At 46.5% G+C, this 18,983-nt stretch overlaps 1 protein-coding gene across 1 annotated transcript in view; it reads left to right on the plus strand.

Annotated features, from left to right (window-relative positions):
• Positions 1 to 18,983, plus strand: part of MAP3K4 (mitogen-activated protein kinase kinase kinase 4) — a 75,420-nt gene that overhangs the window by 33,315 nt on the left and 23,122 nt on the right. The window contains exons 5-14 of the mRNA XM_025049057.1: positions 2,150 to 2,296; positions 7,348 to 7,505; positions 10,664 to 10,777; positions 12,231 to 12,330; positions 12,435 to 12,518; positions 13,585 to 13,851; positions 15,136 to 15,285; positions 17,431 to 17,592; positions 18,086 to 18,219; positions 18,675 to 18,753. Coding sequence (XP_024904825.1) covers positions 2,150 to 2,296; positions 7,348 to 7,505; positions 10,664 to 10,777; positions 12,231 to 12,330; positions 12,435 to 12,518; positions 13,585 to 13,851; positions 15,136 to 15,285; positions 17,431 to 17,592; positions 18,086 to 18,219; positions 18,675 to 18,753 — 1,395 coding nt within the window. The remainder of the gene's footprint in view (positions 1 to 2,149; positions 2,297 to 7,347; positions 7,506 to 10,663; positions 10,778 to 12,230; positions 12,331 to 12,434; positions 12,519 to 13,584; positions 13,852 to 15,135; positions 15,286 to 17,430; positions 17,593 to 18,085; positions 18,220 to 18,674; positions 18,754 to 18,983) is intronic.

Consider the following 18,983-nt stretch of genomic DNA (forward strand, 5'->3'; position numbering starts at 1 on the left):
GGGTAATTTTAAATGTTCTTCACCTGCAGTCCTCAAAGATCAGATCGTAGTTCAACCTTTGAGCCATTCACTTCCTTGTTCTAGAAGAATATAAAAAAAGTACGAGGACGGTCTGACCCTCTGTCACCTATTAATATGTCTTTAAAGACCGGGAACTTAAAATCATTTGTAAGAGAGAAAGTAGGTTCTTTAAATTCACTTTTTTGTCTTTTAAGCTACATATAAACAGATACTTGACTTCAGCATATACAAAAGGGTGGTGTTTGGAATTTTTGCTTCCTTAGAGGCAGTTGCATAGTTTAAACAGAATAATGGCTTCTGCTTTTGTTATCACTAATTTTGGTTGGGATTTCCTACGGCGTGATGCTCTGGGGTAACAAAAGAACAGCCAACGGCCAGAAGCAGTTATGTCTAGCAGCGCGTGAGTGCTAAATTGTGTTGGTATTCATGCTTTATGATGCCACCATATAAAATAAACATCTCAGACTTTGAAGAAAGAATGTTGGTATGTTTTTTGTAGACCGTGAGTGTCCATCCCCTAGAGATTGACAGGTTAGGGGCTCCTTGGCTCTGGATGACAGGCTGGCACTGTAGGGGACAGGTACAGGCTGAGGAAGGACCGGCCGTAGGACAGGCGCAGTGGGACTTGAGTTCGTCGGTCAGGTGATGCAGAGGGGCCTGTTGCAGCTGGACATGGGTCCCTACAGTTTCCATCCAGCGCCGGCCACAGCTCTGTTTCCGCTTCCTTCCACATCCTGTTTCGGGTTATTGTGCCTGCTTTTCACTTGTCCTCCATAGCACCACGCTAATTTACGAAGGTTTGGTAAAATACTAGCATCCCTTCCTCACAAAACATATACTTCGGGAATGTAACCTGGTAAAATGAGGTGGAGTTTACTTTTTGCTAATGGGGCTATTGTGGAGATTAAAGAGTAATTAATGTTAAAACATTTAAAAAAAAACATTTCTTGGTTTAGTGTAGCATTACTAGAGTAAAAAAATAGTCATTCTGACAACGCATTCAAAGATTCAGCTTATTATAAGCACGTAAGTGACATTCTATATAAATGGGAAGAGGGCACTTTTTAATAGATTTAACTCTAGCCTTTGATGTCTTAAGCTGATTATTTTTCAGACATTTGAAAAGGTAACTTCTGTTTGGAAAAGCAATTCTTGTTTATTTTAGAAAATTTGAAAAGCACAGAAAATGATATAAAAAATGGAAGTTATCCTGCCACTCAGAGATGACCATTATGGCATTTTGGTATATTTCCATTCATTTGTTTTCCTGTGCATACATACTTCCAACACATAAAAGTTTAAATACGTATATGAGTTTTCGCCCTTTAATAGTTTTTAAAAGCAAGAGTTTAAATGACTGCAATAGTGTTCTACTGTGTAGGTGCGTCATCATGTATTTAATGCTATCGTCATTTTGAATAATGTGATAAATATGTAATATTTAGTCTGCATCTCTGATGATTTCTTGAGTATAAAGCATAAAAATAGATTAGTGAGTCATACATTTTTAGACTCTAGAAAGTTGGTACCTGTTTACTTTCCCAGTAGCAGCACTGAGGTTCCTTTTGTGTCTCGACTAATATCTATTGAAACTAATGTCGCTGTGCAGTCTCGTGCCCACAGTCCCTGCTGCGTAGCATTCTGCGGGCATTGTCTGCCAGCCTCTGACCGCTGGAGAGGGCTTCGCGGGTCCTCATTTCCGCCTCCTTGCCAGCATTACCTTCTGGGCCTGCATATTTGGGATTTACTCATTTGTTTCATTTTTCCCCCCTCGACTTCCGTCTCATTTCATCAGGTTAATTTGTTTTTATTCTCACTAGACATTTTTTTTAATGGTAAAAGGCACAAATCACAATAGGTAGACTAAATTATTACAGAGTCCACCATGCTCTGTGTCATGTAAGTATATTTGAATTACTATGATTTTGGTTAAAAAGTGACCCATCACATGAGATTTTTCTTTTGTATTCCTTGTCTTAGAAAGAATTTGGAAAATGTTTCAGGTTTTTCAGAAGCGAGGTTCCCTTTTTCTGAGTTTTTGAGGATTTAAGTGGGAAATGGGTGAAAACGAACACGTGGTCTGGTCGGGATGCGTGCAGTGACGGAACCTGTGACTGTCCCCCCGCAGCTGGTGAGGGAGTGCAAGGAGGTGCTGAAGGGCGGCCTGCTGATGAAGCAGTACTACCAGTTCATGCTGCTCGGGCTCCCGCACGGCCCGGGGGCGGCCGGCTGCAACATGGACGCCTTCGAGGAGGACCTGCACAAGATGCTCATGGTAAGGGCGGGGGGGACCTTCAGCCTCATGCGCTTCATGGCTGCTTCTGGTTCGTCGTTTAATTGTGGGCTCTATAGCAGAATGGCCCCCAAATAGAATCAGAGTCCGGTTCTGTTTCATTGAGCCACATGGCATCGGCCGTATTTGTAAGACGTGGGAGGTGCTGGGGACCTTGTACAGCTCTGGGAGTGGAGTGACAGACACTAGGGGACTCAGTCTGGTGTGGGCTGGGCAGAGTTGATGTCACTCCCCCCACCCCGCCCCCCACCCCCCGAGTGGTAAGCGCTGACTTAGAATCATGCTGTGATGCACCAGAGGCTTGGAGACGGGACTCCCAAGCTAGCCTGGGGGCGTCTGGGCGCTTCTGTGGCGAGGAAGCGCCTTAAAGACGGGTCGGGTTCACGGAGGGGCCTGGCGCGTTCCAGGTTCCGGGTTCACAGAGGCGCCTGGCACGTCTGAGGAATGGTATTAATGTGACTTGGCAAGAGCGGACCTATTTGCATTTCTGCTCCCAAAGAGCTCCCCCAGTCTGCTCAGGTGCGCTGTGCTTGCCTGTGCTCACCTGTGCTTTCCAGCCGCTCTACTTTTGCTCATATTGTTCCCTCCTGCTCTAAATGTCCCTTCTCCATATCTGCCCACTTATGACCTACTTTCAAGTTTTATTTCTCTCTAGAAAGCTTTACTTGATGCTTTTAACCTTTTATGTGCTTTATCTAAACCCCCTCTGCACTCATAGCAGCCGTCATTAGAACCGTACTATTCGCTGGTGTTCCGTGTGAGTGGTGGAGGGTTAATGTGTAGTGAGTACATGTCAGGTGCACTAGAGCACACACACACGTGGTGACGTAATGTGGCGGGCTGATGAAATACAGCAAAGCAGAGCCGGAAGGTGTGTGTTTTGTGGAATGCTTTCGTCCTCACTTGACTCTCACCCTCCTACCTCAGGAGAGCATGGCACATCCGGACACCACCCGACTTTCTAGGCTGGAGGGAAGGAGAGGGCGGAAGGGGAGGTATGCCTGCCAGCCAGGTCCGGAGCAGTGAGAGCCGCCTGGAGACTGCAGCCAGCAGCTCTTCCTGAGCATCGTGGGCCAGGCCACGCGTCCTGCTGCCCAGACGTGCGCGTGGCCTCTCACTGGGGTGGCGGCTGGCGTGCAGACGTCTAGCTTTGCAGCCTCTGTAGTGGAGGATGGGAAGGAGCGCCTGGGAGGCGGACTTAACATCTCGCATGTTAGGGAAGTAATTTTGAGTTTGAAATTATTTCCTAATTGAGAGAATATATAAAAGACCAGGATGTGTAAAATGTGGCTATGTTTTGAAATATTATATAGTTCTTATGTCAGAAGTGTTTTTATCATTGAAAATTTATGGTAAAAAGCAATAAACAAGTTAATTTTTCCCTATGGTTGACTGAACCAGAGGTTTAAAAGGACGAAATGTGCTTTGCTTTCTGCACTGTCTTTGCCGGCCACAGAGGCCCACGCCACACCTTGTACCGTGCGTCACCGAGGCCGGAAGGGTGAGAATGAGGCGGGTCAAATGGCCTCCCTGCCGTGGGGTGTCAGTGTCCTGGAGTGCGTTACCAAACGTGCGGCGGGTTCCGATCTAGAGATGCTTAGGGTTGAGTTTTGGCTTTGCTAGTGATTATCTGTGTGAGGCATAATTTTCCTTAGTTTATCCCCATGATTTCATGGATGAAGAACTAGAAATTATCAGGGGTTTTAAAATCGTGCCCCACAGTGCGCCAGGTGGACAAGTGCGGAGGCGCGTTTTGAGGCTGGAGGAACCCAGTCGGCGTTCGTGTCAGCGAGGAAGGACAGATGGCCTCGGCTGGCAGTCAGGCTCCGCTTACCTGAGTTGGCAGCACCCTCTCCCTGAAATGCACCCAAAACAGCAAAAGGAATGAAGATTAAAAACATTTCATGTTTAGTAAAGGAGGAAATTTGCCACAGTATCCACCTCCCCTAAAAAAAAAAGAGACTGTTAGAATTATTTGCTTTAAAATTTAGACTAAAAGGAGTGTGGACATGAGCTCTAAATATATTCCACTTTAGATACGGAGGGCCCGACCAGTGATTAATTAAGAGTTATGACATGTAGTGGTGTGACTGGTCAGGAGAAGAGCAGAGGGCGTCCCCTTAGGAGTCCTGCCGTAGGTGGCACATCTGCAGAACAGAAGGAGCAGAGGTGGAGACACTTATGTTGTCCCCAACTTGTCCTGTTGGCTGAAGACTGCGGATGAGAGTGAGGGCCCAGGCTGAGGGCAAGCACTGATTAGCAAGTTACGATGCACAGCAGAGGTGACCAGGGGTCTTTGCGCCGCATCATCCTTCTGACCTGAACACGGAGGCGCGAATGCGTGCTGGTCCAAGGCAGTAACTCGGTGAGCATTCGTTTGAGGCAGCAGATCCAGACTGAAGCTGTGAACCATCTTAGCCCATTTCCCTGGCCCTGGCCTTAGAAATCACCAACACAATAAACATATGATATAGGAACATGCAGTAGACAGATTTAAAGACCTAAATAAAAAGAATTGGAAAGGATGAAAATGCGAACACGCTGAGCGAGCTGTGATATTCGTAGAAGACACACGGGAGGACGCAGACGGGCATAGCTAGCGTTCCTGGAGAGGCATAAAGTGCAAAGGGGCAGAAAAGGTTCAGTTTTCCACCCGACAGGTGTTACCGGGTGTGGCATTTCTGGGTGTCCGCTGCATGCTGTGCTGGGCAGGCGTCACGCCAGCTCCTGAGGAGTCAGCGAGGAGCATAGACTCCGGCTTGGAGTTTAAGAACGGTGGGGAATGGTGGTTAAATAATCGTGTGACCGTCACACCACAGCAAAGGCGAGGCAGAGGTGCCTGGGTCTTTCCTGGGCTCGAACAGTGTGACTTGAGTCCACGTGGAGTTAGGGAGGCTCCTCTGAGGGACGCTCGGAGTTCCTCTGAAAGTCCATAGGTGTGTTGTAACCCAGTTTATGTAAGAAATTGAAAACTTACACAAAACGATACTGTACATCGTAGCTTATGCAATAACAAGTTGTTTAAAAAGCATACACACTAGGTAACATAGAAATCGGTCACTGAGGCCTCCGAAGGGAGAGCAGAGAGAAGTGAAGAGAGGACCAAAGAGAAGTTCCCTTCGTGATACTTTTTATTGAAAAACGGCCAAAGCGAAGATGACAGAGGACTAACCTTTGTTCATTCTGAAACAAAGAACGATGAGAGAGTCTATAACACTGGTAATGGGAGTGATATTTGTGAGAGTATTTTTAAGCCCCCTAACTTTTTAATTAAGAGAGGGAGAGACTGAAAGACTTTTCAGGCAGGAAAGGCAGCAGACGCGGGCTCCACGGTGGGAAGCGGCTTTGGAACGCGGGGTTCCACAGAAGCATGGCAAGGGGGTCGTCATGGCCTCAGGCAGACGCAGGGACCAGGCAGGGCCTCTTTTGGTGGCGCAGCTGCCGGTCCGTGGGTCAGGCAGTGCCACACGACTGCGGGGAGAGGCATGAGGGTTCAGAAGGAGCCGGTGCTGGGCCCGCAGGAGTGCGACGAAGGGCGATGAACAGTTGGAAATCAGTAGGTGACAGTGTGAAGAGGGGGCGTTGATGGTCTGACGACATAAATCTTAAAGGGGCAGGCATCTCTTACTTACAAATAAGACTGCGTAAGAGCCGTGGTTTGGAAGTAGCAGTGGGGAGCATGAGGGTGCCCACTGTTGAGCTCTCGGGATACAGAGTGAGACACTTGCCCCCTGAGAGGCCGTAAGGGAGAAGTGCAGGCCTCAGGAGACAGCCCGGTTTCAGGGGAGCCGTGGAGGTGCAGGAGCACCCGAGGAAGCGCAAGGGAAGTCCTGGGTACGTACGTATTATTCTTATTCATTTGGATAGGGCGGTGGTAGACCCGTAAATTGCAGGTTGCACACACATAGCTGCATTCATGGCGGACCCAGGGTTGGATATTGCTATGCACAGCCGGGTGGAGGACCTAGAAGCATCCAGAGAGAACAGAAGACAGTTTTCTTGAAACGAAGAAAAGGCCCGAAATTTGACTACTGAGAGTTGTTACTGGAGCTGGTGTGACGCCTGCCCAGCACAGCATGCAGAAAACATCCACTCCAGTGACCCTGAAGCTGTCGCCTGATGAAGGAACTGAGCCCCACGACTAGAGAAAGAACCCTGTGAGCACCTCAGCAGAGAGGACCAGTCACCATCAGGGCGTGCTTGGGGAGAGTGGTGACGGCTGGGAGATTAGGCTGGCCTCAGAGTTCTTCATGCTGGCCTAGTGCACAGCGTTAGGCAGTACCGGAATAATGCCTCAAAAGTCCAGAGGGAGAGAACATGTAACTCAGATGTTGTATACCACGTCCAGTTTTCTTTTCAGTAAAATAATCCATAGATGGTGATGTTTGGTACTATAGCAGTTGTGAACCTGTCGTGAGAAAAACTGCTTGAGAGTAAAATGCGACTAAAGCCACAGAGAAATCAGGAGAGCCGAGCAGCGGGAGGCTGTTGCGCGAGGGAACGGTCAGGTGTTTTGGTTGTAGGTCATAATTTATGTGTCCTGAGCCTTGAAAAATCCTATCACAAGGATCTGGATGTCAGGAGGGGATGGTGCGAAGTGTGATCATATCCTCCTCTCAACACGTGAGGTGCCGTCTAAAGTTAAAGTAAGTGATGAAGGAAGATGCCAACCTCTTAAGGGAGTAATGCTTGCAATATGTTAATAACGAACATTTCTGGGTGCTGTTATTTTGATTTTTAAGAAATCATTATACTTTTTTATACATTGTGAACATTTTAGTTATTTTCTTAGTAATTTGAAGGGATTGTGAATCACATTAAATTGCCGAGGTGCCGACTTCTACGATTTAATAAAAATCCTCACTGAGACGGTTCAGGACGGAGGCCTCGCGTCTTCGTGCTGCAGGTTGCGGCCCTCGTCCACGCTCCCCCTGCCACCCGATGCATAGCTTTCATGTTGACAGACGCGAACCTTGTGAGTTGCTGAATTCTATTCTCTAATGTCTCCTTTTGCATTTTTTTTTCATTTTAAGGTATATTTTGATTACATGAGAAGCTGGATCCAAATGCTACAGCAGTTACCTCAAGCATCTCATAGTTTAAAAAATCTGTTAGAAGAAGAATGGAATTTCACCAAAGAGATAACCCATTACATCCGGGGAGGAGAAGCTCAGGCCGGAAAGCTTTTCTGGTAGGGACCCCGTGCGCCCGCCTGCCTCGCTCCCAGCCCCAGTCCACTCAGCAGTGTCTTGTCTGTGCTGGAGTGTCGTCACGTGACACGGCAGCCATTCACGCATGTCGTGTGCCCCTCCACAAGGTGTTGGTTCCCTTAGAGCAGTGGTTCTCAACCAGGCCTATTTGTCCCTGGGGCCGCTGGGCAGTGTCTGGACGCAGTTTGATTGTGCTGACTGGGAGGTGCCCCTACTGAGGGGCTCCAGGGCCGCTGCAGAGCACCCTGCAGTGCACAGGGCTGCCTGCTACAAAAGGTCACCCACGCCAGGCGTCAAGTTCGAAGTCGAGAAATCCTGCTTTAGTGTAAACGCTCTTGGTTGTACACGAGAAGGAAGAGAATCCGGGCCTCCGGAGAGCAGAATAAACCTGTAGACCTATGCGCATCGGTCTTGGGGACACTCGGAGCCCCGAAGTAGGTATTTTCAGTGATGCTGCTTTGGGGCCGTAACACTGCTTACAGGGTCGCTGTCTCAGGGCACACATGCGGTGAAGGGTTAGAAACAAACAAAGCCACGGACGGGCGACCGTGGTCACTGGTCTGTTTGTTCTAAAGAGTGAGTGTCTGGAGTTCAGGCGCCTGATGTGGATTCGGGCGCATTTCAGTGGCCTGTGCTCGGCCACCGCCCGGCTGACTGACGGGGCCAGTCCCATTGGCTCTGGACGCTGCTGCTGCCGCCTGCTGGTGCCGCCTCCCCCGACTGCCTCAATAGCATTTTACCTCCATCTCCTCTGTGAGTCTCCTGCCCAGCTCGTGTCCCCCGCCCCAGCGCCTCCTTTAGGACACGGCTTCTCACTCCAGGAACCCATTGTCCACTACGCCGATCTCTGTCCCATGCTAGGTGTCTCAGAAACTTGTGCTCAGTTTTCTGCCCTGACCACCCGTTCTGTCTTCTCTAGCCCCGTTTTCAGTGACCGAGCCCTGCCCCCTCCGCAGGCCAGTTCCCAGCCCGGTCCTGCTTTCCTCTTCAGATGAGTTCCCACGCTCGGCCTTCCTAAGGCCTTCGCTCTCCCCCTTGAACTCCCCCAGTTCAGCTTTGCCTCCAGCTTCTGTTTGCGTTTTCTGTTTCCAGGCTTTCAAGCTTTGGTGAAGAAATGTTTTATAAAGGTGACTGAATAGTTTCACTGCCAGTTCATGTCACGTAATCTCGCTGCACCCACATTTCCTCCCGTCAGTCTTTCTGTTTTCCCTGTTACCTGTCGTTCAGATTTTGTACACAGCGCCATCTCTGGCCTTCCCCTTCACGTCCCGCATCCCGAGAAGCGCCCAGAGCTTTTCCGCGGCCCGCTGCAGGCCCGCCACTGTTCTGCCACATCCTGGCTGCGTCCGTGCTCTTAGCACAGCGTCCAGTCTGTAGGCGGGCCCCGGGCTCAGCCCGTCTTGGAATGAACCCGACTTCTTTCTGTCGCTGATCCACTGGGCTGTCGCTTGAGGATGTGCCCGGAGCCTGACCTGTGCTCACCACCTGCGCGTCTGCTCTCCCCAGCCCCTCATGGCTCTGCTTCTGCCCTTCACCCTTGTCCTTCATTCTCAGCACCGTCCGTAGCCAGAGTGATCTCGTTAAAATGTACATCAGACCGTTTTCTTCTCTGCTACAAATGTGCCCGTGGCTCCCATCTTACTAAGTAAAAGTGAGACGGGGCCTGAAAACGGCCAATAAAGACCTGATGCACTCTGCCCTTTGGTGAAGTCCTTGTCCTCCTCACTCGTGCCTGCTGCCCACTCGTGCTGGCCTCAGTGCTGCCCTGCCCAGGCTGGGCATGCCCCGCGCGCCTCCCGCAGGCTCCTCGTGCTTGCTGGTCTCTCGGCTGGGACCGCTCTCCCCCAGCTAGTCCCACGGCTCGTCGCTCTACGTCCTTTAGCTCTCTGACTGGGTGTCACCTTCTCCGTGTTTAAAATTGAAATTCCTACCTGCGAACACTCCTTAGCTTTCTTCCCTATTGTATTTCTCTCCATAGCGCTTATTAATATCTGACATACTGTGTGTTTTCCTTCATTTTATTTGTTTTCAGCCTCCATTCAGTGCAGGGGCTTTATCTGTTTGCTTCACTGCCCTCAGGACACGCCATACTCAGTGTTTGTTGAGTGCGCCCGTCCTGGAAACCCTTGTATACCGCTGTTCTTAGCTGTGTGTCTCTAATCAGGTCGCTTTCCTACTCTGTCATTTTCAAAGCCCACCGCCTGTACCCCAGGCGAAGGCTGGACAGCTAGAGCGATGTCCACGGCCTCCTCGGCATGGCTGTCTGCTTCCCGCCTCCACCCTTTCAGGTCAGACAGTCGCTCGGCGCAGCTAGGCCCCTTGTCAGCACATCGTCACGCCCTCCGAGAGTCCTCGTCGCTCTTCCCAGACTTCCCTTCCCCCTCTGCTATCCTCTTCCTGGCAGAGCCCCTCTTGCCACTGTTGTTCTACTTAAAATTCCGCGGGGCCCGCGGGGCCCACAAGGCCCATGGAGACCACGCCTGCCACTGGGTTCTACGCCTCTCCTGGGCTCCCGCGGGCAGCGTGCCCCGCCTGCCCCGGCTGCCCCCGGCAGTATGCTGGCCCGCTGCTTTTCACTGTCACCAGCCCTCTCCTTGGATAGCGTAGGGGTCCAGCCGCTGTCGACATTTCGCAGGACCTGTTCAGATTTATTTTACACGCTCAGGTTTTAACCTGGCACTTAGATTGTATGCTCGGTGAGAAGCATCAGCTATACAGAGCGTTTCATGTTTATCGACTACGAAAAGCTAATTGTGAAGCGAATTTGTAAAAAGTTGCATTTAAGAAATTCACTTGGTTTTCTTATTAAGTTTTTAAAAAATCTTATAGATATGTATTTAAGGCATTTTATATCATTTTGAACATTTGTTTAAGATGAAAATAACATTGCGTAATAATTACATAGCTACTATGACTGTTATTTAAGATGTTAAGTTTATCTGGTAATAGAACAAAGGTAAGATACCTGTCACGATTGAGATTTCCACTTTTTCACATTAATCTTGATCTTATATTAAGAGAAAAACTTCTCAGTCATTTTTAACTGTTGAAACAATAGCTGAACCTTTTAGTTTCTCATTCACCAGTGAGGATGCACGAGAACTTCCTCCCCTGGGTGACTTTGTTCCTATCCCCGTAGTGACATTGCGGGCATGCTGCTCAAGTCCACGGGAAGCTTCCTGGAGTCCGGCCTGCAGGAGCGCTGCGCTGAGCTTTGGGCCAGTGCCGATGACAGTGCTTCCGACGAAATAAGGTCAGGCTGCGTTTTCTTTCCTCTCCTCTTGCTTATTTCACACAGTTCTGCTCGTGGCGACGAGCTTGAAATCAGCCGTATTCCAATCGAATCTTGTCGGACTTTGTGAACTTGGGCGGTAGATGTAAAGGGATTTGTTTCTGTGTTTTTTCATGTGATCTCTTAGTTATGGTTCTATGTGAAACTTTCCTTGAAAGCGAACTTAGAATTCATGTAGCCTCATAAAAATTAGTGTCCTCAGAGGAAGGGGAGACAGTTTCAGTTGACTAAAAAGGAGTAGAGTAGAGCAGAATAATCTGCACGTGCTGGAATGTCTTCAGCTAATCGTGTCTGTCCTTTAAACCGCCGTGGCAGTCCATTCACACCTTTAAGTGACATTTGCTGTTTTATTGTTTTATGCTTAGCCTACGCCTTCTGTTGAACTTTAAGCTTATGCACACGAAACCATAGCTTACTCATTTGTCGCATTTCTCCGAATTCTGTGCAGTAGTAGTTAGCTTGAACCATGTGAGATTGCTCTTTTTATGGCACGTATATCAGTCATATAGCCATTTTGTGGCCAGTTATCAGCAGTGTCAGGCAATGCTCCTCCGGTGAAACTGACTTCTCCAGGCCTGAAATGTTTTCTCTCACTATCCAGAGTTGGATAAAAATACATTTTGGATTTCAGAATACCTGAGATGTCTTTGTGTCAGTTAAAAAGAAGTAGTTAACCACATAGATTCTCACCTAGGAAAGTACCGAATAGCTGAGAAACGGAATAAATTGGTTTGTAGAAGGTCTTGCAGTTTTGAGAGGTAATGTGGTGGATTCAGAATAAAAACGGGGATTCAGGAGCTAGGATGGTGACTGGAGAATGGCTCTTCTGACGCTCCAGCAGCTTATTAGGGAGGGGTCTGGAAAGCGGGCTTCGGTGCAGTGGTGTGCGGGCGCTGGCTTGTCCTGGCTCCCGAGGAGCAGCGGGCGACTATGCACATCTCTTCCCAAGTCATCGCTCAGTAGTGTCACACTGGTAGCTTGAAATCAGCTACAATGGGAGTATTTATACCATGAAAGTCACCAAACTCCAAGTAAGACAGTAGTTTGGGCGGAGCCAGCTGTTAAACATTTACCTGGGCACCACTGGAGATATGTCTTCTCAGTTAGCTTATGAGCTGGGAGTCAAGGACTTATCTCAAACTCCAGGAAATTATCATAATAAAATCCTTAGAAAATTGAGCTTACTGTCATTTAAAAGTGATTAACTGTGCCCTGCTTATTTAGGATACGAGTATTTTCTGGAAGACTGGAGAGCAAGCTTCTGAATATTTTGAACACGTTCTTGATAATTGTTTGTTCCCATGTATAAAATTTTCAGTCTTTATTTACGTGGTTTGTGATTTGCGTTGTCTCATTGTTCCGTATGTCTTCGCACGCCCTGGTGTGCTCTAACGGGCCGGCAATCATCCTGCAGGAGGTCTGTTATAGAGATCAGCCGGGCCCTGAAAGAGCTCTTTCACGAAGCCAGAGAGAGGGCCTCCAAAGCTCTCGGCTTTGCCAAGATGCTGAGAAAGGTGAGTCGGTGATCCGGATGATTGTTACTGGCTTCTTGATTTTCTTTTTTCTTGCTTTTTAAGAAGCCAACCCTAAAGAAGTTTCTTTGTCACTGTGATCCTAGGACCTGGAAATAGCTGCCGAGTTCATACTTTCCGCTCCAGTTAGAGACCTTCTGGAAGTTCTGAAATCAAAACAGTACGTTAAGGTAAGTGTTTAAGGTAGTAGAGTTGCACACTTTGTTTTTCTTCCTTTACCTAAAGCAGGTCCAGATAGTAAATATTTCAGGTTTTGCAGGCCATGCATTGACCCCGGTTATGGGACTATCCCACAATTTCCCGATGACATAATTAGAAAAACAAAGTTTTTCATACTTTGACTTATCAACTTGTTTTCAAAATGCGGATAAAATAATCAAGTATTTACTCATATATTTTATTAGTTACACATGTATATTTAATGTATGTAAAATAACGTGTCGATTAAAAGTAATTGTTCGTTTTCCACTCTGATGTTTCCTGAAACAGTTCAAGCGTTTTGTGCGAGTTTTTGGTATCGGTATCCTGGACGTCACGGGAGCCGCTTCTTGAGTCATCACCTTTGCTCCCACTTCAGTTGTTTGAGATTTAGTACTTTTAGCATCTGGCTGTGATGACGTTACTAGAAATTTTACCCAAAGCCACCATTACATTTTGCCCCCGTCAATGTGTGACTTGCATGACATACTTGCATCTGTATTCCTTGTTAAAACGATCTTCAGAGGCTTTTTATGATGCCCCCACCAAAACTAATTAGCGAATCTGTATTAACATTTTTTGCCTTTGAACTGAGTCAGGTGTCTGCCCAGTCTCACGGGTCCTTCCTTCATCGTTGCACTGAAGACCTTGGCCCTCAGTGCCCACGTCAGGGCTTTGCTGTCTGGGAGCCGCTTCGCTTGAAAACTGTTCCGCAAACTAGCACTGACTGAGGTTTTTCTCAGGCTGACCTTCCTTCCTGAAGAGTATTTTCTTTGTTGTTGAAAATAAAGAAATGAGAGGGTGTCCTGTGAGTGGAGGGACGTTCCAGGGCTCCCCCAGCAGCCTGTCTGCACTCAGTCACAGTCACAGCGGGTCACACCGAGCTGGACTACTTGCCCTTCCCCTCACTGCCCTGATCTGACGTCCCTCCCACATCTTCCCCAATCCTGCTTGTCTTTTCCTAGTTTGTTTTTTTAAATAACATTTCTATAATGTTGACATTCCTTAATTCCAGATTTTGGATTGTTTCTTTTCCAGGTCCAAATTCCTGGCTTAGAAAACTTGCAAGTATTTGTTCCAGACTTTCTTGCTGAGGAGAAGACTGTTATTTTGCAGTTACTCAATGCAGCTGCAGGCAAGGACTGCTCCAAAGATTCAGATGATGTACTGATGGACGCCTATCTACTTCTGACCAAGCACAGTGACCGCGCTCGGGATTTGGATGACAGCTGGGCCACATGGGAGGCACCACCTGTCAAAATTGTGCCTCAGGTGGAGACTGTCGATACCCTGAGAAGCATGCAGGTGTGTCTCACTCCCGGGTCCCACACCTGCCATTCCCCACCCCTGACTCGAAGCAGTATTTCTTACTTAAAATACTTTTAGGAAAAATGAATTATTAGCAGCTCATGAATGATTTAACTACTGTAGTAGTCTCAAATAGACACATCCCAAAAATATGCCTTGATGTTTTAATAGAAAATTTTGTAGCGTTACTTAAACTAAAATATTCTATCGAAGTCTTTAGGTATGTTAAATTATACTGGAATATTTGAACTATTTTATTTATATCTTTCCTCAGTTCCATCGTGTAGTTAGGTCTATATATCCATGATCTAAAAGGAATTAATTGCCTTACTCATTTAATTTGTAATTCTAGAAATTCCAGTTCTCTAGGAACTCTTGTTTTTTTGGCTTCTTAATTTTCATTTTTGTAGCAAAGGCTGTCACCTACCCAGCTAGCAGGATCCCATGACAGTTTATGTAACTCAGTGATTAAACCATAAGAAGCTTTCTCATGGCCTCTGTTCAGTGAGGGGACAGTGATGGTGAGTGCTCCTGTGTATCTCAAGCTCCACGGGACTGGAGCCGGACACGCCAGGCTACTGTCCCTCCACTCTACAGAGCTGCCTCTCTTACCCTCCCAGTCGATCGCTAGCCCTCACGAGCCCCAACCATTTCCAGTCACTGACCCTCCTCAGTGTCCCCAAAGCCACTCCTGTGGTCAGACCCCTTTCCCCCTTCCAGGACTGTCATAGGTCCCACTTGCAGCTTTCCTGCTCAGCCCTCCCCTGCCCCCTCCACCTCCCTGTTTGTGTCTGTGTCTGGTACTTCCGGCGCGATCGTTATCATACGCACATCTGATGACATCACAGATCTCAGCATACCGCAGTGACTGTCACTTAAAGAGTAAAAATAATAAAATCTTGGCTTTTTACTGTTTCATACAAGCCCCCCCTCCCCCACTCCACTCTGTTCTTCAGTTCTCTGTCTGCACGTGCTGCGCCAGCACAGACGCACAGACTCCGCACCAAGAGTGTCGAGTTGTTTGAAGCCCTAGGATATTTCAGACATTGTGCCCACATGGTCCTGTGGGGTTCTTCACCACGTGCGGAAGGTCCCACACGTGGGTGACCACCGCATCGCCTTGCTCTGTGGGAGTGGCTGTGCTTGCCGGCTGCTCTCTGATTGGAGGGCTGCTGGCCTAGTAACCCTGAGGTTGGCGCTGATTTTCGACTGGGGATTGAACTAGAATGGGGAAGCAGTGACTGGTCTGTTTTTAAGCCCGAGGCTTGATTTTCCTCCCAGGTGGATAATCTTTTACTAGTTGTCACGCAGTCTGCTCATCTCATAATCCAGAGGAAAGCTTTCCAGCAGTCCATCGAGGGACTGATGACTCTACGCCAGGAACAGACGTCCAGCCAGCCGGTCATCGCCAAGGCTTTGCAGCAGCTCAAGGTAGTTCACTGTCAGCTCTTCCTTAGCTCATTTATCTGCGTTTGGATGTGACGCTGGAGAGGAGCGAATGTGTCGTGATGTAATATCGTTCAAGGGACTTGAGCTCGTAGGTGGCCTGTCTTCCCAGTACACATTTCCCCATGCGGAAGTGGAAAATGCCGGTTCTTTCCTGGAATTGTAGAATGTGAGAATTGGAGAGGATAGAAATTTGAACAGTTACGTGACTTATAGTGGTCACGTGGCTGTTGAGTAGTAAAGTTGATACTGGAATTTAGGTCTCTTCATTCCTAATCCACTTTTTTTATTCTTTAGCAGTTACCAGTATTTACTAGAGTAGTTTCCAAGTCAACATTGTGTAATTAAAAAATTTATTTATTGTTTTGTTTAACGGATAATTCAGCCAGTTTTAATAGGGAGGGCTAGTTGTAGACCGTCACAGAGGCCGTCAGCACCCATGGCAGGCCAGAAGTCCTCCTTCCCTTCCCATTATTTCTTATTTCCACCACTTTCCATTAATCAGGCTTGGTTTCATCCACACTTTGCCACAGGTCACCAGTTACATCTTCTAATCACTTTAAGACTTGATTTCTTGAGGAAAAAGCACTTATCAAAGTTACCAGTAGTTTGATAAGCATGTTTTTCTCTGTCAGTCTGATTTGTCTTACTCATTTATCAACATTCCCTCTTACAGATTGTCATCCTATTCTAATCCCAGGGCAGGGGGCTTTTGTCTTTTAGTTTGAGTCAGTGAACTCTGGAGAGTGCAGAATTTTTAAGACATTAATTCTTCTTGAGCTTAAGAAATTTATAACCTTAAGGATGTGAACTGTCACACTCAACAACAGAGAAGGGGGAAATTAGACACTCTAGTAACATCTGAGAATTGTCAACATGGAGGCATTTGAGTTTGGGAGGATTTCAAAAGATGCCAGTTGGATCAGGTTATGGGAATGCTCACTGGGTATCAGAGAGTCTGATTTGGTCAGACCTTGGTGTGTACAGTGGAGGGCAGTGAGAGAGAGGCAGGTAGGATCAGGTGGGCAAAGATCAGATTGTTGAGAGATTTTGGATTTTATTTTCTAAACCTTGGGGAGTTGTTGAATATTGAGGAAGAGTATTATGGAACACCGTGTAAGGAGAGTGCCTGAGGGAGACCACGTGTGCATATGTGTGTGTTTAAGGGTGGGCAGAAAGGGAGCCCATTTAGGGAGACAGCAAAGGTTGCATGAGGCAGGGTTTCTCAGCCTCCACACCACTGACATTTGGGGTCAGTAATTCTTTGTTTGGGGAGCTAGCTGTCCTGTGTATTACAGCAGGAGTCCCCAGCCCCTGGGCCGCGGACCCGTACTTGTCCGTGGCCTGGTAGGAACTGGGCTGCACAGCAGGAGGTGAGCGAGTGAAGCTTCACCCGTATTTGCAGCCGCTCCCCAGCGCTAGCATCACCGCCTCAGCTCCACTTCAGATCATCTGGCATCAGGTTCTCATAGGATCACCGGTCCCTGGTGCCACAAAGTTGGGGACCGCTGTATTATAGGATGTTTAGCAGCATCCTGGCCTCTACTCAGTAGATGCCAGTAGATTTTACTCCCCCTTCCATGTTTTGATAACCAAAAATACCTACATATACTGCCGGTGTCCCTGGGGGTGTGTGAGGTAAAATCTGCCCAAGTCGAGAACCCCTGAACTAGGGGCAGGCGGGGTGGATAAGCAGGGCAGTATGACGTGATGATATTGTGGAGGTCATTTAGAAATACATCGTTACTTCACGGGGAGGCATTGAAACCAAACTTAGACTTGAGCAACGACCCAGCGAGGAAAAACAACTGGTGTTTGATACGTAAAAACATCGACACTGTGAGCATTGATTCAAAGACCGTGTCGTGATCAGGCATTGTCCTTCTAAATGGAATTTCTTCCTTTTGTATTTCATGAGATGTTAAAGAATACCTAATAAAAATAAAAACGAAGACGATATAATTTCCTCTATTTTTGGTCATTCCTTTTGAGTAACAGAAATAAATATGGCCAAAAAAATATCGTAGTGATTTATATCTGTGTGATGATGAAAAAAATCTTCCTCTAAAATACAATAAGTGTTATGGGATCTGCTTCATTTTGGATTAATTATGGTTTGGGACTCTTTAGAATGATGCGTTAGAGCTTTGCAACAGAATAAGCGATGCCATCGACCGAGTGGACCACATATTCACTTCAGAATTTGATGCTGAAGTCGATGAGTCTGAGTCTGTCACGTTGCAGCAGTACTACCGAGAAGCTATGATTCAGGGATACAATTTTGGGTTTGAGGTAGGTACAAAATAAGAGGAAAAACAGTACAACTTAGCAATTGCTCTGCAACTTACTTATAAGCATTATGAGTCAAATGCAAATCTGATTGTTGATTGTAATCACAGCTTAGTTAATTAAGAATGTCGTCTTACACCATCACTGAATCTGAGAAATGTCGGTTTGCTTTTAAAGTGTTGGATGATTGCCCAGTTTTTATTTTGTGCTAATAGCTATCTGCTTACATTTAAAAACTTTCTTTGAGAGATGGTTAATATCATAAAAGAACATTCTTAATTTAAACTTAGGAGTAAAACATTGGTGAAGCTGCATTTTAAGACATTATATTCTTTCTAGCTTGTCATGCTTTTTTCGGAATATGTCAATTTTAATCAGGCTTTGCTTTTTTTTTTTTAGAAAAATGACATTTTAAACAGATATAGCATTAATAGTGTTTAGGTTTTTGTATAATCGTTTTCTTGTTAACTTTGATATGCATAAAATCTTCTTACAGTATCATAAAGAAGTGGTTCGTTTGATGTCTGGAGAGTTTAGACAGAAGATAGGAGACAAATACATAAGCTTTGCCCGGAAATGGATGAATTACGTCCTAACTAAGTGTGAGAGTGGTAGAGGTACAAGACCCAGGTATGACCGCGTAGGGTGTGTTCACGAGGCCTGTGGGGTTGGTACTTCCTTCTGTTTTACACGGGGTTTCTGAACAGATGACACGAAAAGGAGAATTTTGAACTCTTTGGTGATCAGCTTTTTTTTTTTTAATTTTCTTTAATTGACCTATTTACATAGAAAACTTTATAACTCTTAGAAAACTTCTAAAAAATTTGTCCCCAAATGAATGATATGTAAAGGAGTTTATCGGTTTAAGCCCATTCTTTGTGTAAGTGGAAAACAAATTGGTAACTCGTTTCTTTATTAAGAAGCCATTTGTCTTTCCCCAAACATGCTATAAATGTACTCAATCCCAGACATTTATATAAACAAAAAATGTGATTGTTCTAGGGAGTAATTTTCCAATTACGTTCCTTTCAGTATTGTGTAGACTGAAATCGCTCTAGCATTTTCTTGAACTTTTTCATGCACAGGTGGGCAACTCAAGGTTTTGACTTTCTACAAGCCATCGAGCCTGTATTTATTTCAGCTTTACCAGAAGATGACTTCTTGGTATGGAATTTTCTAAAGTTTAGACTGAAATCTCTAGCATTTTCTTGAACTTTTTCATGCACAGGTGGGCAACTCAAGGTTTTGACTTTCTACAAGCCATCGAGCCTGTATTTATTTCAGCTTTACCAGAAGATGACTTCTTGGTATGGAATTTTCTAAAGAGTTTTTTTTTTTTTTTTTTTTTTTTTTTATTAAAAAAGGAAGTTGACCACTGTATATCCCTTCTCGGG

Source organism: Pteropus alecto, unplaced genomic scaffold, assembly GCF_000325575.1.
Source record: "Pteropus alecto unplaced genomic scaffold, ASM32557v1 scaffold195, whole genome shotgun sequence".
In the NCBI taxonomy this organism is placed as follows: Eukaryota; Metazoa; Chordata; class Mammalia; order Chiroptera; family Pteropodidae; genus Pteropus; species Pteropus alecto.